Source organism: Muscardinus avellanarius (genome assembly GCF_963383645.1).
Source record: "Muscardinus avellanarius genome assembly, chromosome: 13".
In the NCBI taxonomy this organism is placed as follows: Eukaryota; Metazoa; Chordata; class Mammalia; order Rodentia; family Gliridae; genus Muscardinus; species Muscardinus avellanarius.
Genome location: NC_137799.1, coordinates 41268723 through 41292413, shown reverse-complemented (window position 1 = coordinate 41292413; position 23691 = coordinate 41268723). Strand labels below are relative to the sequence as shown.

The window sequence follows — 23691 nt, the reverse complement described above, 5'->3', positions numbered from 1 at the left end:
CATGCCCTGCTTTAAAAAAAAAAAAAAATTCATTTTAGTGATACCAAGGATTGAACCCCAGGGGCATTCTACTTCTGAACCAGACCCCTGTACCTATTAATTAATTAATTATTTTGTGGTGCTGGGGATTGAACCTGGGTAATTCTACCTTGGAGCGACATATCCTATTTAATTTGGAAATAGTGTTACTAAATTGCTGATAGCCTCACTAATTTGCTGAGGCTAGCTTTGAACCTGGGCTCCTCTTCTTTTAGCCTCCTAAGTATTGGAATTACAGGCATATACTGCCTCACCTGGCCCTATTTTATGTATTTAACTTTTTTTTTTTTTTTGGTGGTACTGGGGTTCCTGGAAACCCTTCTACCTCTGGGCTATACTCCCAGACCTATTATGTATATGTATATGTATATGTATATATATTTTTATTTGGAAACAGGGTCTCCTAAGCCAGCAAGGTTGGCTACGAACCTGTGCGATCCTCCTGTCTCCGCCTCCCAAGCGCGGGGATTACAAGCATGTGCCACCACGCCTGGCCTTTATTTAACTTTTTAATTTTTTTTTTTTTTGTGTGTGGTACTGAGGTGGAACCCAGAAGCTTTCTACCTAGGCTTTACTCTCAGACCTATTTTGTACTTTATTTGGAAACAGGGTGTCACTAAGTTGTTGAGAGCCTCACTAAGAGACTGGCTTCAAACCTGTGCCATCCTCCTGCCTCAGCCTCCCAAACCCTGGGATTACAAGCGTGCGCCACCACACCCAGCCAACTATTTTATTTTTTATATTGAAGTGGTATTGCGTAAGTGCTGAGGCTGTCTTCAGACCTGTGACCCTCTTGTCTCAGCCTCCCAAGTACTTGGGTTACAGGACTTTGTCACTATTCCTGGCTCATTGAAATTTTAGTCACTTATGATGTCAATATTTCTATGAGGAAATGACACCTGAATATTTTGTTCTTCTCAAACTAATGAATAAGTGACTATAATTTTTTTATTGCTTAGTCAGATTGGACTCACTTTGTATTTTTGAATCAGATTGGACCTAGTTCATTAAGGGCCAAAATTTGTGTTTGGCAGTAATTTATTTGCATGTGTTCTCAGACTGCCGGATTGGTCATTATCACTTGCTTAATGCTTACTAAACACTTCCAGTGTTTGAGTCATTAAATTGGCTAATGGTAATTGTAAATCTGTGGTTACTGAGTTAAGAGCCAGCAGTATATGTGTGTATATTTGTGTATATTTGCTTCACTTCCTCCCAACACTTGATATTATGGGACTCATGAATTTTTTTCTTTTTCTTGTGATACTGGGGAGTCAAACTGAGGGGTACACTACCACCAAGTTACCCTAACCCTTTTTATTGTTGTTATTATTTTTTGTGGTACTGGGACTAGAACCCAGGTACATTCTACCTCTGAGCTACACTCCCAGCCCTGTTTATTCTTATTTATTTATTTATTTATTTATTTATTTATTTATTTATTTATTTTGGTGGTACTGGGGTTCCTGGAAACCCTTCTACTTCTGGGCTACACTCCCAGACCTATTTTTATATTTTTATTTTTATTTCTATTTATTTATTTATTTGCGAGTCTGGAGATGGAACCCAGGGGTATTCGACCTCCGAGCTACACCCCCTGCCCTATTTTTTATTCTTTTTTTGAAACCGGGTCTCACTGAGTTACAGAGGTCTCACTAAGTAGCTGAGGCTGTCCGCGAACCGCGATCCTCTAGGTCTCAGCCTCCTGAATGCTGTGATTACAAGCGTGCGCCACCACACCCGGCTTCCCAGCCATATTTTTTGTTCTTTATTTTGAAACAGGGTCTCACTGAGTTGCAAAGAGCCTCACTAAATAGCTGAGGCTGTCTGCAAACCATGATCCTCCTGTTTCAGCCTCCTGAATGCTGGGATTATAAGCGTGCGTCACCATGCCCAGCTTTTGCCTGGCTATTTTTTAAAGCTAATATATTGCATTTTTTCCAGGAATTTTCAGTAACTTTTTTTTGGTTCTGGAAATTGAATCCAGGGCCTCTTACATGCGAGGCAGATAGATGCTCTGACACTGAGTTGTACCTTCAGTCTCTCTCAGTAACTTTTATTTTTGGCCCTGAGTATTGACTCCAGGTCCTTGTATTTTCTAAGCAAGCACTCTTCTGCTGAGCAATATCTCCAGCCCAGCCCAGCCCCTTCTTTTTTTTTGTATGAGGATTGAGCCCAAGGAAATTCCACCTCTCAGCTATACCTTGGCCCTATTTTATTTTATTTTATTTTATTTTTTTGGTGGTACTGGGGATGGAACCCAGGGGCCTTCTACCTCCGGACTCTACTCCCAGACCTGTTTTATATTTTATTTGGAAACAGGGTCTTTTAAGCCAGCTGAGGCTGGCTTTGAACCTGTGCGATCCTCCTGTCTCAGCCTCCCAAATGCTGGGATTACAAATGTGCGCCACTACGCCCGGCTAATTAATTTATTTTTGACCCAGGCATGGTGGCACATACTTGTAATCCCAGTACTTGGGAGGCTGAGACAGGAGGATCCCAGGTTTGTGGCCAGCCTCAGCTACTTAGTGAAATTGAATCCAGGGCCTCTTATTCTTTATTTGAAACAGTGTCTCACTAAGTTGCAGAGGGCCTCACTAAGTAGCTGAGGCCGTCATCTATCCTCTGGTTTTAACCTCCTGAATGCTGGGATTACAACAGTGGGCCACTACTCCTGCCCCCCCCCCCAGTTCTTTTTATTTTTTTGTTTTGAAACAGAGTCTTGCTAGGTAGCTGAGAGGCTTGTTAAGCTGTTGAAGCTGGTCTTGAATCTGTGATCTTCCTGTCTCAGCCTCCCAAATAGTGAGATTACAGGTGTGAGTCATCACACCTGACTTGATAGAATTTTATTTTATTTTGCCGGGTGTGGTGGTGCAAGTTTGTAATCCCAGCGCTTGGAAGGCTGAGACAGGAGGATTGCACAGGTTTGAAGCCAGTCTCAGCTACTGACTGAGGCTCTCAGCAATATAGTGAGACCCTGTTTCCAAATAAAGTATAAAATAGGTCTGGGAGTGTAGCCCAGAGGTAGAAAAGCCCTTAGGTTCCACCCCCAGTACCACATACACACACACACACACACACACACACACACACACACACACAAGTGATTTTATGACAAGTGTGGTGGTGCTCACCTGTAATCTTAGTACTTGGGAAGCTATGACAGGAGGAGGATTACAGGTTTGAGGCCAGTGTGCAGTAATTTAGCAAGGTTCTGTTTTAAAATAAAATAGGAACTGGGAGTGGTGGCACATGCCTTTAATTTCAGGTTACTTGGGAGGCTGAGATAGGATTGCATATTCTAGGCCAGCCCCAGCAATTTAGAGATCTTCAATTTAGTGAGACCCTGTTTCAAAATAAAAAGTAATCCATTGTGGCACATTCTTGTAATCCTAGTATGTGGGAGGCCGAGACAGGTGGATCATTCATAGGTGTTGGGCCAGCCTTAGCAGCTTAGTGAGTCTCTCCACAATTTAGTGAGACTTTGTTTCAAAACAAAAAAATAAGCCAGGTGTGGTGGCCCATGCTTGTAATCTCAACAATTGGGAATTGGGAGGCTGAGACACTGAGGCCCTTTGCTACTCAGTGAGACCATGTTTCAAAATAAAAAGAATAAAAATTGGGCTGGGGATGTAGTTCGGAGGTAGAATGGCCCTGGGTTCCATCCCCAGTACTGGAAAAAAAAAAAAAAAAAAGTCTGGGGATATAGCTCAGAGGTAGAATGCTCCTGGGTACAAGCCCCAGTAACTGCCCCCCCCCCAAGATGGAAAAAAGAAAAGGTCTTTTCTCCTTCCTTGTCTTCATTTTTTGGATTTTGAGAGCAAGAACTGAGGAAGATGTCAGCCCTGAAGTAGTTTTGTTTCTCCTTTGTTGCCTCCATTTTCATATTTATATTCCCTGAAGACATTGTGTGCCTAAGAAATATTTCCTTGTTTTACAGGTTCTAAATGGCTTCTAAGAAGTTGGGTGCAGATTTTCATGGTAAGTGTATTTCTAAATATTTTTAAGTTTTGATTTGATAAGATAATTTGAAATCACTTAGCATAGTTTTCAGTGCTTCTTTTTTGTCTCTTTAAATGAACAACTTGAGAAAAATAAAGTTGTACAACATGTAGCATATATATCCCCAGTGTCTACAGATAATTTTAGTCTTGAAGCAGTTCTTCAATGGGTAGTTAAACTTCATAGTCTCCCTGGCTATTTTTACATTACCACTATTGGAGATGGGAAGAGACCTGCCTGTTCTTCAGCAGTATTTTGAGGTAGTTATTCCCATTCTTGTTCCTTGTTCATATCTCTTCTCAAACTTTCCATCCATGTATATGAAAATTCTAATCCTGTAGTTAATGTTTGGTTTAGTCTTCTTCGCCCCCTATAAAAGGAAGTAATTTTATAAGAATAATTATAATTTTCCACATGGAACTAATAGTTTCTCTATCACCATTTCTTAAGTATGACCTAGCCAGGCTTGTTAGCACATGCCTGTAATCCCAGCAACTTGGAAGACTAAGGCAAGAGAATGGAAAGTTTGAGGCCAGTCTTCACAATTGAGCAAGATGCTTCAATAAATTAAAAGGGCCAGCGGTAGCCTGGTGTGGTGGTATACATTTGTAATCCCAACATTTGTGAGGCTGAAACAGGAGGATCACGGTTCACAGATAGCCTCAGTTACTTAGGCCTCTGCAATTTAGTGAGACCTTGTTTCAAAATAAACACTAAAAAATAGGACTGGGAGTGTAGCTTGGAGGTAGAATACTCCTGGGTTCCATTCCCAGTACTGAAAAAAAAAAAAAAAAAAAAAAGAATAAAATAGGGCTGAGGGAAGCCCGGCTAGGTGGTGCATGCTTGTAATCTCAGCATTCGGGAGGCAGAGACCAGGGGATCATGGTTCGCGGACAGCCTCAGCTAGTTAGTGAGGCTCTTTGCAACTCAATGAGACCCTCTTTCAAAAATAAAGACTTAAAAATAGGGTTAGGGTGTAGCCCAGAGGTATAGTGCCCCTGGGTTCCATCCCAAGTACCACAAAAAAACAAAAACTTAAAAGGGCTGGGAATGTATCTCAGTGGTAGAGTGCCCCTGTGTTCAATTCTCAGTACTGCAAATAAAGGCAATACTGGCTCTAAATGAAATGCAATAATAAAACTCTTATCTGCATTTTTGGAGAGTTGAGGTGCCTGAGAAGTTTAATAATTTGGACTATCTTTTCTTTTTTTTTTTTTTTTTTTTTTGGTGGTACTGGGGTTTCTGGAAGCCCTTCTACCTCCGGGCTACACTCCCAGACCTATTTTTACATTTTTATTTGGAAACAGGGTCTCCTAAGCCAGCACGCGCAGCTGGCTTCGAACCTGCGCGATCCTCCTGTCTCTGCCTCCCAAGCGCGGGGATTACAAGCGTGCGCCACCACGCCTGGCGGACTATCTTTTCATACAGTAGAAGATAAGATTTATACTCTAGAAATAACCAAACAATACAAATTGTTTCAAAGCTGATCTTTCATTCTAAAAATTGTAACTTTTTTTTTTTTTTTTTTTGCTGGGGTGAACCCAGGAACATTCTACCTCTGAGTTACACCTCCAGCCCTATTTTTATTCTTTATTTTTGAAATAGGGTATCATTGAGTTGCTGACAGCCTCACTAAGTTGCTGAGTCTGGCCTCAAATCAGGGATCTTACTGTCTCAGTCTCCCAAAATACTGGGATTATGAGCGTGTACCACACGCCTGGCCTCCTAAATTCTCCTTCCTTCCTTCCTTCCTTCCTGTACTGGGGGTGGAACCTAGGGGCTTTTTTACCTCTGGGCTATACTTCCAGACCTATTTTTTATATTTTTATTTGGAAACAGGGTCTCACTAGGTTGCTGAGAGCCTCACTAAGTAGCTGAGGCTGGCTTCGAACTTGTGCGATCCTCCTGTCTCAGCTTCCCAAGTGTGGGGATTACAAGCGTGCACCACCATGCCCGGCACCCTATTTTCTATTTTATTTGGAAACAGGGTCTCACTAAGTTGCTGAGAACCTCACTAAGGAGTTGAGGCTGGCTTTGAACCTGTGCGATCCTTCTGTCTCAGCCTCCCAAGTACTGGGATTATAAGCGTGTGCCACCATGTCCGGCTTTGTATTTTATTTTTTATGATGATGATGATGATGATGGTGATGTAGTACCTGGGGATTATACCCTTAGCCCAGTTTTATTTATTTGGAAAGAGGGTCTCACTAAGTTGTGGAGAGCCTCATTAAGTAGCTGAGGCTGGCTGAGAACCTGTGGTCCTCCTGTCTTAGCCTCCCAAGTACTGGGGTTACAAGCATGCACCATCACGCCTTGCTAAATTGTATTTTATTATTGAAATGATTTATTAAACTGCCTGAATTGGTATGCTTTTTCTGAGCCACAAATGGGTGTGTGGTAGTTATCAATCAGCTATGCTTGGTGCTGTAGTAGTTATTTTTATTTTATACATTGCACAAAACAGCTTTGAAATTTTGAATTGTCCTTATACATATACCTATATACATAACTTGTACGTGTGCTGTTAAATCCTTTTGGAGGTAAGACATGCAAACTCTAGAAGTAGTTTTCTGCTGCAGGTCAGGCATAAAATCTTCCAGGTAAGCTATCCTCTATTGTATAAGAGTCATTACAGGGGTCTTTTGCTCATCTAAAGTTTCCTCTGGATTAATCTCATTGGAAAAAGAGAGGACAGAGCCAACGGCAGAGAAAAGGCCAAGGGAGGAATACAGCAGAAATGAAAATTCTAAATTTATAGCCTGGTGTGGTGGCGCATGCTTGTATTCCCAGTACTGAGGCTGAGACAGAAGAATCAAAGGTTTGTGGCCAGCCTCAGTTACTTATTGAGGCCCTCTGCAACTTAGTGAGATGCTACTTCAAAATAGAAAAGAATAAAAGATACTTGTAATCCCAATACTTGGGAGGCTGAGTGAGACAGGAGGATCAACGGGTTCGAGGACAGCCTCAGCAAGTAGTGAGACTCTAATCAATCTAGAAGACCCTGTTTCAAAATAAAGAGTAAAAAATAGGGCTTGGGGTATAGCTTGGAGGTAGAATGCCCCTGGGTTCCAATCCAGTACTTCAAAAATAAAAGGATCCCCCCCACCCCACCACCACCAGTACTGGGGATGGAACCCAGGAGCATTCTGCCTCCAAGCTACACCCGAAGCCCTTTTTTTTATTCATTTTTTAATTTTTATTTATTTTTTGTGGTACTAGGGGTGGAACCCAGGGACTTCCTACCTCCAGCCTATACTCCCAGACCTATTTTATATTTCATTTGGAAACAGGGTCTCACTAAGTAGCTGAGGCTGGCTTTAAACCTGTGCGATTCTCCTGTCTCAGCCTCCCAAGCGTGGGGATTACAAGTATGCACCACCACGCCCGGCTTTTATTCTTTATTTTGAAACAGGGTCTCACTGAGTTGCAAAGGGCCTCACTAAGTAGATAAGGCTGTCTGTGAACCATGATCCTCCAGTCTCAGTCTTCCAAATGCTGGGATTACAAGTGTGCACCATCACGCCCGGCTCAAAAAAGATTCTTTGAAGACAGAGCTTTTTTTTTTTTTTTTTTTTTTGTGGTACTGGGGATGGAACCCAGGGGCATTCTACCTCTGAGCTACACCCCCAGTCCTATTTTTTTTTTTCTTTTGGTGGTACTGGGGGTGGAACCCAGGGGCTTCCTACCTCTGGGCTATACTCCCAGACCTATTTTACATTTTTCGTCTCACTATGTTGCTGAGCGCCTCACTAAGTAGCTGAGGCTGGCTTCGAACCTGTGCGATCCTGTCTCAGCCTCCCAAGTGCGGGGATTATAAGCGTGCACCACCATGCCTGGCAGTCTTTATATTTTTTGAAATAGGGTCTCACTAAGTTGTGAATGGCCTCACTAAGTAGCTGAGGCTGTCCCAAACTGCAATCCTTTGGTCTCTGCCTCCTGAATGCTGGCATTACAAGCATGTGTGCCACCACGCTGGCCTCAGGGTTATTACAAAAATAACAAAAAAAAAGAGCTAGGTGTGGTGGTGCATGCTTGTAATCCCAGCATTTGGGAGGTTGAGACTGGAGGATAGCAGTTCAGGGACAGTCTCAGCTACTTAGTGAGGCCCTCTGTAACTTAGTGAGACTGTTTAAAAAAAAAAATAGGTTTTAGGGTGTAGCTCAGAGGTAGGTTGCTCCTAGGTTCCATCCCTAGTACTGCAAAAAAAAAAAAAAAAAAAAGAAAATCTAAATTTATAATCTTATTTTAAAAATAAGCTTTCTAACCGGGCATGGTGGCACATGCTTGTAATACCAGCATTCCTGAGGCTGAGACTGGAGGATTGCGGTTTGTGGACAGCCTCAGGTACTTAGTGAGGCCCTATACAGCTTAGTGAGATACCGTTTCAAAATAAAAAGAATAAAAGAAAAAATAGGGCAGGTGGTGAAATTCGGAGGTCAAATGCCCTTGGGTTCCATCCCCTGACCTGCAAATGAAAAAAAAAAAAGCTTTCTGCTGGGTGTGGGAGGTAGAGACCAGAGGATTGTGGCCATTAGTAACTCAGACACTTTTTCAAAAAATATAAAGACTAAAAAATAGGACTGGGGGTGTAGCTTGGAGGTAGAATGCCCCCTGGATTCCATCTCTAGTACCAAAAAAAAAAAAAAAAGCTTTCTGTCTTTAAAGAATCTTTTTTTTTTTTTTTTAAGTACGGGGGATGGAACCCATGGGCATTCTATGTCCGAGCTACACCCCAAGCCCTATATTTTATTCTATATTTTGAAACAGGGTCTCATTAATTTGAGGAGGGCCTCACTAAGTAGCCAAGGTGGCTGTGAACCTGTGATCCTCCTGTCTTAGCCTCCCAAGTACTGGGATTATAAGCACTCACCACCATACCTGGCTCTCAGAGATACCTTTTTTTTCCTGGTACTGGGGCTGGAACCCAGGGGCCTTTCTACCTCCGGGCTACATGGGGCTACATTCCCAGACTTATTTTATTTTATTTATTTTATTTATTTATTTATTTATTTATTTATTTATTTTTTGCGGGTCTGGGGATGGAACCCAGGGGCATTTGACCTCCGAGCTACACCCTCTGCCCTATTTTTTATTCTTTATTTTGAAACCAGGTCTCACTGAGTTGCAGAGGGCCTCACTAAGTAGCTGAGGCTGTCCGCGAACCATGATCCTCCGGTCTCAGCCTCTCTAATGCTGGGATTACAAGCGTGCACCACCACGCCCAGCTTTTATTTTATATTTTATTTGGAAACAGGTCTCATTAAGTTGCTGAGAGCCTAAGTAGCTGAGGCTGACTTCAAACCTGTGGGATCCTCCTGTCTCAGTCTCTCAAGTACTGGGATTACAAGCGTGTGCCACCACACCACATTTGATGGGAATGAAAATAAGATAGACTTTCAGGTTTTGTGTTCCAACTACACAATCCAGAGGAGAAAGATAGAATTCTGAGTTTTTCTGCATAGTTAAGGCCTTATAATTAATTACTTAATAGTGGCACTAGGGATTGAACCCAGAGATATACCTGCATCCATCCCTCCCTCACTCACTCCCTTCCTTCCTTCCTTCCTTCCTTCCTTCCTTCCTTCCTTCCTTCCTTCCTTCCTTCTTTTCTTTCTTTGTACTGGGGGTAGAATCCAGGGGCTTTTCTACCTCCGGGCTGTACTCCCAGACTTTTTTTTTTAATGTGTGGGTCTGGGGATGAAACCCAAGGGCATTAGACCTCAAGCTACACCACCTGCCCTATTTTGTATTCTTTATTTTGAAACAGGGTCTCAATAAGTTGCAGAGGGCCTCTCTAAGTAGCTGAGGCTGTCTACGAACTGGGATCTCATTTCAGCCTCCCGAATGCTGGGATTAAAAGCGTGTGCCACCACGCCCAGCCTCTCAGACCTGTTTTATACTTTATTTGGAAACAGAGTCTCACTGAGTAGCTGAGGCTGGCTGGCTTTGAACCTGTGCAATTCTCCTGTCTCAGCCTCCCAAGCACTGGAATTATAAGCATACATGCCACCACACCCAGTTGCAGCCCTATTTTATTATTTTATTTTGAAACAGTCTCACTGAGTTGCGGAGGGCTTTGTGAGGTTGCAGAGGCTGGCTATGAACTTGTGATCCTCTTGTCTCAGTCTTCCAAATACTAGGATTACAGGCATGTGCCATAATGCCCTGTAAGCAATGGCCTGTGTGTGTGTGTGTGTGTGTGTGTGTGTGTGTGCTATTGGGATGAAACCAGAGGCATTCTACCTCTCTGCAAAGTCCCAAGCCCTATTTTATTTCAATTTTGAAACAGGGTCTCACTAGGTTAATGAGAATCTCACTAGTTGCTGAGACTGTCTTCGAACCTATGATCCTCTTGTCTCAGTCTCCCAAATACTGGGATTATAAGCATGTGCCACCACACCTGGCTAGGTGTGTGGTGGTTTATTATTTTTGTTTTTTATTTTTTATTTTTTGCGGGTCTACCTCCAAGCTACACCCCCTGCCCTATTTTTTATTCTTTATTTTGAAACCGGGTCTCACTGAGTTGCAGAGCCTCATTAAGTAGCTGAGGCTATCCGCGCACCGCGATCCTCTGGGTCTCAGCCTCCCGAATGCTGGGATTACAAGCGTGCGCCACCACGCCCGGCTTGTGTGTGGTGTTTTAAATAGAAAGAAGAGTCAGGCATGGAGGTGCATACTTGTGAGCCCAGTACTTCGAAGGGTAAGACAGGAGAATCATGAGTTTCAGACTAGCCTGAGCAATTTAATGAGAACCTCTGCAATTTAGCAAGACTCAGCTCTGTGTTGTTGGTACGTACTTGTCATCCCAGTAATTGGGAGGCTGAGACAGGAGGATTGCAGGTTCTCGGCCACCCTCAACAACACAGTGAGGCCTTCCTCAATTTAGTGAGACCCTGTTTCAAAATAAAAAGGGCTGGGGGTGTAGGTTGGAGGTAGGATACCCCTGGGTTCAATCCCCTGCAACTCCCTCCCACACACATGCAAAAGAAAAAAATTAGCAAGGCTTTGTTTCAAAATACAAAATAAATCCCCAGTACTCTCCCAGCAACAACAAAAATAATCTCTGAGTTACTTATCTATTTATTTGGTTCTTGGGATTGAACCCAGAAGCATTCTACCTCCAAGGTACACCCCCAGCCCTGTTTTATTCTTTATTTTGAAACAGGTCTCACTAAGTAGCAGAGGGCCTCACAAGCTGCTAAGGCTGTCTGTGAATTGCCATCCTCTTATCTCAGCCAACCAAATATTGGGATTACAAGTGTACAACACCACACTTGGCTTTTATGACATTTTGCAAGCATCTGAGTGTAGTAAATCACGTTCAGAATGGTTTACAAGGCCAAAATTAGAGGCTGAGGAAACTAAGGTTACTACTACTTCTCCAGAATCGCTTTTGCCTTTCTATACTGGTTTTCTCTATGACTGCTTCATTTTCAATCTTCTGTTAGTAGACTTGTTCTACTTGTATAAAGTATACAGGACCAAAAATGGCCACCCATTTATGGTGCTGCATGCCACTTGATCTTTCAGTTTAAGTGGCCTGGTCATAGGCTAAAGGAATCTGATGGCATAGCCTAACATCTGAGTTTGTGGATTGCTTTCCCCAAAGTTAGGCAGTACTTGGTTGGTCCATTGGGGTGCAGCTAATATTTCTTAGGGCAGGTAGGGTATGAATGAGGAGGTAATAACTGCTCACATAGCTAGATATTAAAAAGCCTTTTTTTCTTTATTTTTTTATTTTTGGTGGTACTGGGGTTCCTGGAAGCCCTTCTACCTCTGGGCTACACTCCTAGACCTATTTTATATTTTTATTTGGAAACAGGGTCTCCTAAGTCAGCAAGGCTGGCTTCAAACCTGCACGATCCTCCTGTCTCCATCTCCCAAGCCCGGGGGTTACAAGTGTGTGCCACCACGCCCAGCAAGCCTTTTTTTTTTAAATATTGGAGCTGACTAGGTCTTGTGTTGTATTTATTATCTTGTGACCAGCATTTAATTTTCCTTCAAGTTACTCCTTTCAACTGCATTGCTGGTAATATTATTAATAATCACATATCCCTAAGTAACAGAATAAAGGGTATAAACTTTTTTCTAAAAGACTTTTAGAAATATTGTATTTATTTATTTATTTATTTATTTATTTATTTATTTATTTATTTAGCAGGTCTGGGGTGGAACCCAGGGGCATTAGATCTCTGAGCTACACCCCCTGCCCTATTTTTTATTCTTTATTATGAAACGGTCTCACTAAGTTGCAGAGGGCCTCACTAAGTAGCTGAGGCTGTCCACAAACCACGATCCTCCGGTCTCAGCCTCATGAATGCTGGGATTACAAGTATGTGCCACCATGCCTGGCTTGTCCATGTATTATTTACTTTTTTTTTTTTTTTTTTTTTTTTTTTTTGGTGGTACTGGGGTTCCTGGAAACCCTTCTACCTCTGGGCTACACTCCCAGACCTATTTTATATTTTTTTTTATTGGAAACAGGGTCTCTTAAGCCAGCGCGGCTGGCCTCGAACCTGCACCATCCTCCTGTCTCCGCCTCCCAAGCACGGGGATTACAAGCATGCGCCACCACGCCCGGCAAGTCCATGTATTATTTAAACTACAAACTTTTGGCTGAGTTTAGATCAGAATTTTCTTGGAGCCTGGTGCTTTAAAATGTCAATCCTTGTCAGGATGGCTGAGCAGTCTAAAATGTCAGTCTTGCTTAATTTATAACTCATTCTTTTCTTAGCTAATAAAAAAATTATTTTTCAAGGGTTATTTTTAAAGTGCTAAGGACTAGCCAGGGATGTTTCACCACTGACCTACATCCCCAGTCCATTTTTATTTTGAGACAGAGTCTCACTAAATTATTCAAGCTGACCTGGAATTTGTGATGCTCCTGTCTTAGGAGGATTGCAATTGTGGACTACAGTACTCAGCAAAAAATTTGTTGCACTGGGGATTGAACCCCAGTGGTATTCTACCTCTGAGCTATACCTCTAATCTTACTTTATTTGGAAACATGGTTTTGCCAGGTTGATGAAAGTCTAACTACCTGCTGGGACTGTCCTCGAACTTGAGATCCTCCTGTCTCAGCTTCCCAAGTACAGGGTTTCCAAGTGTGCAGCACCACACGTGACTTTTTTTTTTTTTTTTGGTAGTGAGGATGGATATGCCAGGGGCATTCTTCCTCCGAGCCACACCCCCAGCTCTATTTTTTAGTTTTTGAAACAGGGTCTCATTGAGTTGCGAAGGGCCTCACTAAGTAGCCGAGGCTGTCCGTGAACCACGATCCTCCAGTCTTTTCCTCCTGAATGTTGGGATTACAAGAGTGTGCCACCATGCCTGGCTTTATTCTTTATTTTGAAACAGGGTTTCACTGAATTTCAAAGGGCCTCACTAAGTAGCCAAGGCTATCCGCAAACTGCAATCCTCCTGTCTCAGCCTCCTGAATGCTGGGATTATAAGTGTGTGCCACCCTGCCCAGCTACCTGGCTATTTTTTAAAAGAATTTAAAAAAATGTGTTAGCAAACAAGTATATTATCCTTTTGATGTCTGGGGAAATGTCTTGAGATTGTAATTTAGGAGGGAAAAAAGGTCACTGTTGTTTTGACCTAACAAAACTTTCACTCCCCTTATTTATTTTTATTTTATTTTTGTGGTACTAGGGATTGAACTTAGGGACATTCTACCTCTGAGCTACATGCCCAGCCCTGTTTTATTTTTTATTTTGAAACAGGGTCTCACTGAGTTTGCAGAGGTCTGCACTAAGTTTTTGAGGCTAGTTGCAAACCTGTGATCTTTCTATCTCAGCTTCCCAAATATTGGGATTATAGACATGTGCCACCATGCCTAGCTTTATCCTCCTTTAAAAGCACTTGATTTAAGCCGGGCGTGGTGGTGCACGCTTGTAATTCCAGCATTTGGGAGGCTGAGACAAGAGGATCCGGGTTCACAGCCAGCCTCAGTGAGGCCCTTTGCAACTCAGTGAGACCCTGTTTCAAGATAAAGAATTAAAAAAAAAAAATAGGGCTGGGGAGTAGCTTGGAGGTAGAATGCCCCTGGGTTCCATCCGTAGTACTGCAAAACAAACTAACAAAAAAACCCCACTTCATTGAGGTATGATTGACATAGAAAGAGTTGTACATATTTAATGTAAAACATCTTGATTGTTTGGGGTAAGTATATATCTATGAAGCCATTACTATCATTATGGTATAAAAATGTCCATCACAGCTCAGATTCCTCCTGCTCCATCCATCCATCCATCCATCCATCCATCCATCCATCCATCCATCCATCCATTTGTGATACCAGGGATTGAACCCAGGGGCATTCTAACTCTGAGCTGCATCCCCAGCCCTATCTGTCCGTCTGTCTGTCTGTCTGTCTGTCTGTCTGTCTGTCTGTCTGTCTGTCTGTCTGTCTCTCTCTCTCTCTTTCTTTCTTTTGTGGTACTGGGGTTCCTGGAAGCCCTTCTACCTCCAGGCTACACTCCCAGACCTATTTTATACTTTTTATTTGGAAACAGGGTCTCCTAAGCCAGCGCGGCTGGCTTCGAACCTGCGCGATGCGATCCTCCTGTCTCCGCCTCCCAAGCGCGGGGATTACAAGTGTGCGCCATCACGCTCGGCTTATTCTTTATTTTGAAACAGGGTCTCACTACGTTACAGAGGGCCTCACTAGGTAGTTGAGGATGTCCACGAACCTGCGATCCTCCTGTCTCAGCCTCCCAAGTACTAGGATTAAATCTTTCCTCTGTATGTACCAGACATTGGTTTCAGGACTCCTTATGGGTAACAAAATCCATAGATGCTCAAGTCCCTTATAATATGGCCAATGCATATCCTGGCATATACTGTGTGTGTGTGTGTGTGTGTGTGTGTGTGTGTGTGTGTGTGTGTGTGAGAGAGAGAGAGAGAGAGAGAGAGAGAGAGAGAGAGAGAGAGAGATAGAGATAGATAGAGATAGTGGGGACTGAACCCAGAGACATTCTGCTTCTGAGCTATAGTCCCAGCCTCATATTTTTATTTTGAAACAGGGTCTCACTAAGTTGCTAAAGCTGGCTGTGAAGCTGTTATTCTCCTGTTTTAGCCTCTTAAGTACTGGGATTACAAGTGTGCACTTGCAAACTCATTTTATAGGTTACTTTTTTTTTTTTTTGCTGTACTGGGTATTGAACCCAGGGGCATTCTACCTCTGAGCTACATGCCCAGCCCTATTTTATTTTTATTTGGAAACAAGGTCTTACTAGTTTAATGAGGGTCTCACTACTTGATGAGGCTGTCCTTGAACCTGGGATCCTCTTGTCTCAGCCTCCCAAATACTGGGATTACAAGCTTGTGGTACCATACCTGGCTTTAGATTATTTATAATACCGAATAATGTGTAAATGATGTGTAAATAGTTGTTTTTCTGTGTTTTTTTTTGTATTGGTGATTGAACCCAGAGGTATTGTACCTCCAGGCTATACCCCCAGCCCGATTTTATTCCTTATTTGGAAACAAGGTCTCACTAGATTGCTGAGAGTCTCACTAAATTGCTGAAGCTGGCTTTGAAACTGTGATCTTTCTGCCTTAATCTCTCAAGTACTGGGATTACATGCATGCACTACCACGCCCAGCTCTATACTGTATTATTATGGGAATAGTAATACTGGAAAGAAGTCTGTATATATTCAGTACAGATGCATTTTTTCCTGTGAGTATCTTAATGTAGACTAGGTGGCCATCATTCTAATTATTCTAAGTGTTTCATCCCTCTAACCTCCTCTGCTTCTTTCAGGATGTTTTTTTTCTTTATATTTTGTGTTCAGCATTTTCTTAGTTTTGGGGGAAAATATATATATATATATATATATATATATATATATATATATATATATATATATGGGATGTTTATCCTGCTTAGGCTTAGCTAAACTTTTTCTTTTTTTTTTTTTTTTGGTACTGGGGATTGAACCCAGGGGCACTCTACCTTCAAGCTACACCCCCAGCCCTATTTTTTAGTTATGGAGGGTCTCTAGCTGAGGCTGGCTGGAAACCTTCTGTCTCAGCCTCCCAAGTACTGGGATTACAAGCATGCGCCACCATACCTGGGTAGCTAAACTTCTTAAATCTGCATTCTACCTGTGAACTACAACTCCAGCTTTGTTTTATTTTTTATTTTGAAAGAGAGTCTTGCTAAATTGCTAAGGGTCACTAAGTAGGTGAGGCTGGCTTCGAACCTATGAACTTCTTATCTTAGTCTCCCAAGTATTGGGATTACACATATATGCCTTGCCTTAATAATATTTATTTTAAAGCTCTCTGTGCAGGGATTAGTGGTGCTTGTCATCTCAGTACTTGGTAGACTGAGACAGGATTGCAGGTTCGAAGCCAGCCTCAACTTGGTGAGGCTCTCAGCAACCTAGTGAGAGCCTGTTCCAAAATAAGAATAAAAAATAGGTCTGAGGGTATAGCCTAAAGGCAGAATGCCCCTTGATTCAATTCCCAGTACAAAAAAAGCTCCCTGTAGATATTACATTATTTTGACTCTTCTTGGATTTGAGTGTGATGCCTGGTTCCTCTCTTGATAGATCACATTTTCTTGCCTCTGTCTTATAAATTTTTAATAAATGCCAGACATTGTATATTAAAAAGCTGATTTTGTGGGTTATTTGACTTGTTTTATTGTTGGAGTTTAAGTGTTTTTTTGTTTTTTGTTTTCCCCCTCAGTACTGGCGATTGAGCCCAGGGGATTTCTACCTCCAAGCTATACCTACAGCCCTATTTTTTATTCTTTATTATTATTATTTTTGGCAGTATTGGGGATTGAACCCAGAAGCATTCTAATCTGTTAGACAGCCCTATTTTTTTATTGTTTGTTTTAAAACAGGGTCTCATTAAGTTGTGGAGGCCTCACTAAGTTCTGAGGCTGGCTGTGAACCTGTGATCCTCCTGTCTCAACCTCCCAAGTACTGGAATTACAAGCATGTGCCACAATGCCTGGCTGGCATTTTAACATTTTTGTGGTGGTTTTTTTTTTTTTTTTTTTTTGTGGTGCTGTGGATTTCGTACTGGAGGTTGAACCCAGGGGCATTCTACCCCTGAACTGTATCCCAGTCCTATTTTTACTTTTATTTTGAAACAGGGTTTCGCTAAATTGTAGAGGGCCTTACTAAGTAGCTGAGGCTGGCAGTGAATCTGGGATCTTCTTGTCCAAGCCTCCCAAGTACTGGCCCCTATTTTATTTTATCTTATTTTATTTTACTTTTTGGTGGTACTGGGAGTGGAATCCAGAGGCTCTTCTACCTCCGGGCTATGCTCCCAGACCTATTTTATACTTTATTTGGAAACAGGGTCTCACTAAGTTGCTGGCTTTGAACCTGTGCGATCCTCTTGTCTCAGCCTCCCAAGTGTTGGGATTATAAGCATGTGGCACCATGCCGGCCTTTTTTATTTATTTTTATTTTTTTTTCTGAAGATTTAAAGAAGTTTATTAGAAAGATAGAAATACAGAAAATAGTTACAGCCCTATGCCAAAATGGCATGAGGGGGGGGGTTGCCCGGGCCAACTCACAGCTCCCCTTTTTTATTTTTATTTTGAAATAGTGTCTCACTAGGTTGAAGAGAGTCTCACTATTTGCTGAGGCTGTTCTCGAAACTGTGATCTTCCTGTTTTAGCGTCTCAAGTACTGGGATTACAGGCATGCTCTATCACACCAGGCTATTATTATTATTATTATTTTATTTTATTTTATTTTATTTGGTGGTACTGGGATTCCTGGTAGCCCTTCTATCTCCGGGCTACACTCCCAGACCTATTTTATGCTTTTTTATTTTTGGAAACAGGGTCTCTTAAGCTAGCGCGGCTGACTTTGAACCTGCGCGATCCTCCTGTCTCCGCCTCCCAAGCACAGGGATTACAAGCGTGCACCACCACATCCATCTTTATTCTTTATTTTGAAACAGGGTCTCACTGAGTTGCAAAGGGCCTCACTAAGTAGCTGAGGCTGTTCGCGAACCACAATCCTCCGGTCTCCTCCTCCTGAGTGCTGGGATTACAAGCGTGTGCCACCATGCCTGGCACCCCAACCCTGTATTTTATTTTTTATTTTGAAACAGGGTCTTACTACGTTGCAGAGGGCCTCACTAAGTAGCTGAGGCTGGCCGAGAACTTGTGATCTTCCTGTCTCAGCTTCCCAAGTACTGGGATTACAAATGTGTGCTAACACACTTAGCATTGATTGATTGATTGATTGACTGATTGGAACTGGGGACTGAATCCAGTGACAGTCTGCCTCCGAGCTACATACTAGTTCAATTTTGTTTTGAAACAGTCTCACTAAGTTGTGGAGAGCTTCATGAGGTTGCTGAGGCTGGTCACAAACCTATGATCCTTCTGTCTCAGTTTCCCAAATACTGGATTTCAAGCTTGCACCACCAAACTTGGCTGTTAAAAACATTTTGATAAGCTAGGTATGCTGGTGCTCATCTGTAATCCAGGAACTTGAGAGGCAGAGACAGGAGAATCTGAGGTTTGAGGTTCGAGGCCAGCCTCAGCAACTTAGCAAGACCCTGTTTCAAAATAAAACTTTTTTTTTAAAGGTTAGGGGTGTAGTTAGGAGGTAGAATGCCCCTGAGTTTAATCCCCAGTATTCCCTTTCACACACAAAACCCAAAACATTTTTATGGCCTTATTTTTGTAAATTTTTTTTTTTTTTTTTTTTTTTTGGTGGTACTAGGGGTGGAACCCAGAGGCTTTCTACCTCCGGGCTATACTCCCAGACCTTTTTTATATTTTATTTGGAAACAGGGTATCACTAAGTTGCTGAGAGCCTAAGTAGCTGAGGCTGGCTTCGAACCTGTGCAATCCTCCTGTCTCAGCCTCCCAAGTGCGGGGATTACAAGCGTGCGCCAGCACGCCCAGCATAATTATTTTTAATTTTAGTAAATATTCAGTAAAAGTTGGGTAGCAGTGAAAGTTGAATACAAAAAAGCAAAACCACATTGTGTTTGCTCTTCATTGAATCTGCTAGATACTATGTTGAGTTTGTGAGATATGAATAATAAAACATTTTTCACTGTTAAGGTTTCTCAAATTCTTGCTTACAGTTTCTAGGGTGATAATAAGGAAAAGAAACTTTGTTCTTTCCTGTGCTGGGAATGGAACCCAGGACATTATGTATGTTAAGTGCTCTGCCATTGAGCTATACCTCCAGCCTCAGGAAACAAACTACTAAACAATAGTATTAAGAGTGTGTGTGCCGGGCGTGGTGGCGCACGCTTGTAATCCCAGCATTCGGGAGGCTGAGACCGGAGGATCGCAGTTTGCAGACAGCCTCAGCTACTTAGTGAGGCCCTCTGCAACTCAGTGAGACCCGGTTTCAAAATAAAGAATAAAAAATAAGCAGGGGGTGTAGCTTGGAGTTCGAATGCCCCTGGGTTCTATCCCCAGACCCGCAAAAAAAAAAAAAAAAAAAAAGTGTGTGAGAGAGACAGAGATAGAGAGACAGAGAGACAGAGAGAGAGAGAGAGAGGGAGAGAGGGAGAGAGGGAGAGAATGGAACCCAGGGGCATTCTCCCAGCCTCATTTTGTTTGTGGTACTGGGGATTGGATCCACTGGTGTTCTGCCTCCAAACTACACTACCAGCCCTAATTTTTTATTCTTTATTATTTTTTTTGGTAAGGCTATGCTTTATTACATGCATAATTACAAATCTGTGCTAAGTGAAAATGTATAAAGCAATGGAGACCTGGATTTAAGCCACACAGAGAAAGGGCTAGATGATCCCATTAACCATTCCATTGCCTTTGATATGATAATTCTTTATTTTGAAACAGGGTGTCACTAACTTGTGGAGAGCCTCAAGTAGCTGAGGCTGGCTTTGAACTTGCTATCCTCCTGTCTCAGCCTCCCAAATACTGGGATTATAAGCATGTGCTACCATGCTGGCTCATTTTTTTTTAAATTTTGAAATAGGGTCTCACTAAGTTGTGGAGGGCCTAAGTTGCTGAGGCTGGCCAGGAACCTCTGATCCTCCTGTCTCAGCCTCCCAAATAGTTTTCTTTTAAATCTAAAGTAGTTTTTTTGTATTTATTAAATGATTGTAGGAGTCAGGTGTGGTGGCACATGCTTGTAATCCCAGTACTTGGGAGGCTGAGACGGGAGGATCACAGGTTGTTGGGCAGTCTCAGATATTTAGTGAAGCCCTCCATAACTTAGTGAAACCCAATTTCAAAATGAAGAATAAAAAATAGGGCTGAGGATATAGTTCTGAGGTAGAATACTCCTGGGTTCCATCATAGTACCACACACACAAAAAAATTATAGCCTGGTGTGGTAACACATGACTGTAATCCCAGGAATTTGGAGGCAGAGATAGGAAGATTGCAGACTTGAGGTCAGTCTAGCAATTTAGCAAGGTCTTTAGCAACTGTTTCCAAATAGTAGGGCTAGAGGTGTAATGCCCTGGGATTTAATCCCTAGTAGTACAAAACAAAACAAAGATTCTACCCAGGTGTGGTAGTGTACACCTATAATCCTAGTACTTGTGAGGTTGAGGTTGGAGGAACATAGTTTTGAGGCTAACCTAAGCAACATAGCATGATTCTTGCAATTTAGTGAAAACCTGTCTTAAAATAAAAAAGGACTAGGGGTGTGGGTAGCTTGGAGGTAAAATGCCCTTTGGTTCAATTGTTAGCAACATAACACACACACACACACACACACACACACACACACACACACACACGATGTAGAAAATTCCAAATCAAGGAGGTTCTTTTGTGTGGGGTTTATCATTAATTTAGTAGTGTTTATTAAAATGCCTATATGTGCCAGGCAGTGACGTAGGTTTTGAGAATGCATCATTGAATAAGGTAGATTTAAATTAACTTGTCTTCAAGGAGTTTACATTCCATTGGGCAAGACAGACAATAAATAGAATAAAACGTCAATTATAAAGCCGGGCGTGGTGGTGCATGCTTGTAATCCTAGTACTTGGGAGGCTGAGACAGGAGGATTGCATAGGTTCGAAGCCAGCCTCAGCTACTTAATGAGGCTCTTAGCAACTTAGTGAGACCCTGTTTCTAAGTAAAATAGAAAATAGGTCTGGGAGTATAGCCGGGAGGTAGAAAGCCCCTGGGTTCCATCCTCAGCATCATACTAAATAAATAAAACGTCAGTTATATAATATGTTAGAAGGAAATAAGTGATAAGCGGAAAAAGTTGAAGGACACTGTTGAATACTGTAGTGAGGGTGGGGTGAAAAGTAGGGATGTCAAAGCAAGCCTCCCTGAGAAGGAACATTTGAGCAGACCTGAAGGAAGTGAAGGAGTAACCTGAGGGAAGAGCAGTGCAGAGAGGGCGCAGCCAGTGCAGTGACCCAGGCGGCCTGAGCCTGTTTCCTAGTCTAGAGCAGAGGTGTCTTTGACGGCACGGCTTTTGCACTATGTTTAATTGGAAACAAACCTAGTAAGAGCAAGTCAACTTAAATTGCATTTCCTTCTCAGAGATTTAGGGGCAGGAGAAGGTAAGGGTTGAAGAAGAAACTTTTTGTAACCTCTAGTCTTAGTATAAATTAACGTGTATCCTCTAGACATAAGATTATAGCAAAACAAATAATAAAGTTCTTTGCTGATATTTTCTACTTTATTTTTGATTATAGGGACTTTCAGTTACCTTGATGATGTCCCATTTAAGATAGGAGACAAATTCAAAACACCAGCTAAAGTTGGTCTACCTATTGGCTTCTCCTTGCCTGATTGTTTGCAGGTTGTCAGAGAAGTACAGGTAAGTGGTGATTTTTAGTTAAAGTTTAGTGCACTTAAAGAATAAGAATATGATGTGTAGTGACATAGATAAAGCTACTCTTACACCTCTTATTTGTGTTTTTCTTGGCTCCTGTGACTACCTGGCTCACATTGTCACATGCACACTGCCATTTATATGTCTTATATACACATACTCAGACTTTATTTACTCTCTTAGGTTGTGTATTTCTGGGGCTCTATGCCTTGCACAAAACCACATTTTGTCCACCTAACTTGCTTTTCACTTTTTCTGTTAAAGTTCTCATCATCTCAGTTATCAAAATTAGATAATATTATTCTTCTTTATTTTGCGGGTCTAGGGATGGAACCCAGGAGCATTCTACCTCCAAGCTACACCCCCTGCCCTATTATTTATTTTTTATTTTGAAACAGGGCCTCACTAAGTAGCTGAGGCTGTCCACGATCCATGATCCTCCAGTCTCAGCCTCCCGAATGCTGGGATTACAAGCGTGTGCCACCATGCCTGACTACTTTTTTTTTTTGTGGGACTGGGGATGGAACCCAGGGGCATTCTACCTTCAAACTGCACCCACAGTCCTATTTTTTATTCATTATTTTGAAACAGTCTCACTGAGTTGCAGAGGACCTCACTAAGTGGCTGAAGTTGGCCTTGAACCTTCTCATTCTCCCAAATGCTGGGATTACAAGCATGCACCACCATGTCTGGCCTTTTTCTTTTTTTGTGTGTGACACTGGAAATTGAATCCAGGGGCAGTTTACCTTCGAGATATATCCCCAGCCCTGTTTTATTTTATATTTGAAAATAAGGTCTCACTAGATTGATGAGAGTCTCACCACTTGCTGAGGCTTTCTGTTCTCAAACCTTCAATCCTCCTCTTTTATCCTCCCAAGTGTAGGGATTACATACCCAGCCCTATTTTATTTTGGAAACGGTCTTCCTAAATTGTTGAGGCTGGCCTTGAAGTGGTGATCCTCCTGTCTCAGCCTCCCAAGTACTGGGATTATAGGTGTTTGCCACCATACCTATCTTAGGATAATCTTAATTGTAAACTGTTAGTCACTCCATGTTCCAGACTACTAGAGAATATCCAGTAAATTGACCATATGTTAATGAATCAAGTGTAGACATAGGTTATGAACACCTTAGATCTTCTCCATGTTTTCTCCAAGCCAGGTCACCAGCAGTTTGTTGAGTATACTTTGTACATTCTCCACCTGTATCCTGCTTTTCCCCATAAACACATGGTGGATATGGTGGTGCTAGCCTGCAATTGTGAGGCTGAGGCAGGAAGATGAAAAGTTGAAGGCCAGTCTGGGCAATTTAATGGAGAATATTGATTGAAAACAAAAATAAGCCAAGTGTGGTGGCTCATGCCTATAATCTCAGTCCTTGGGAGGCTGAGACAGGGGGATTGTAGGTTTGAGGACACCCTCAGCAAGTATTGTGAGATTCTCATCAGCCTAGTGAGACCTTGTTTCAAAAGCAAAAGCTAAAAAGGGCTGGGAATGTCCTTCGAAGGTAGAATGCCCCTGGGTTCGATCCCTAGTACCAAATAAAATAAAAAAGGGCTGGGGGTGTAGTTCAGTGGTAGAGCACCTTCCTGTCATGCTTGTTCTCTAGTTCAATCTACAACCTCAAACAAACAGAAAAATGCAGCACCTCTTAGCAGTCACCACCTCGTTGTATCCTCCCTTGCATAATCACTAATCTACTTGGTACTTTCCACTTGGCAATAGTCTTCATGTAGACTTTGTGACTGACTTATTTCACTTAACATAAGCCAGGCGTGGTGGCGCACGCTTGTAATCCTGCACTTGGGAGGCTGAGACAGGAGGATCGCTCAGGTTCGAAGCCAGCCTCAGCTACTTAGTGAGACCCTGTTTCC

General features: G+C 42.2%; 1 protein-coding gene across 3 annotated transcripts in view; it reads left to right on the top strand.

Moving 5' to 3' along the window:
- Window positions 1-3986: 3986 nt before the first annotated feature.
- UBAP1 (ubiquitin associated protein 1) overlaps window positions 3987-23691 on the top strand; it is a gene marked incomplete at both ends in the record, with an annotated part of 33707 nt that continues 14002 nt past the window's right edge. For all 3 annotated transcript variants that reach the window (XM_080709095.1, XM_080709094.1, XM_080709093.1), the window contains 2 exons: window positions 3987-4020; window positions 21679-21803. In XM_080709095.1, coding sequence (XP_080565221.1) covers window positions 3987-4020; window positions 21679-21803 — 159 coding nt within the window. The remainder of the gene's footprint in view (window positions 4021-21678; window positions 21804-23691) is intronic.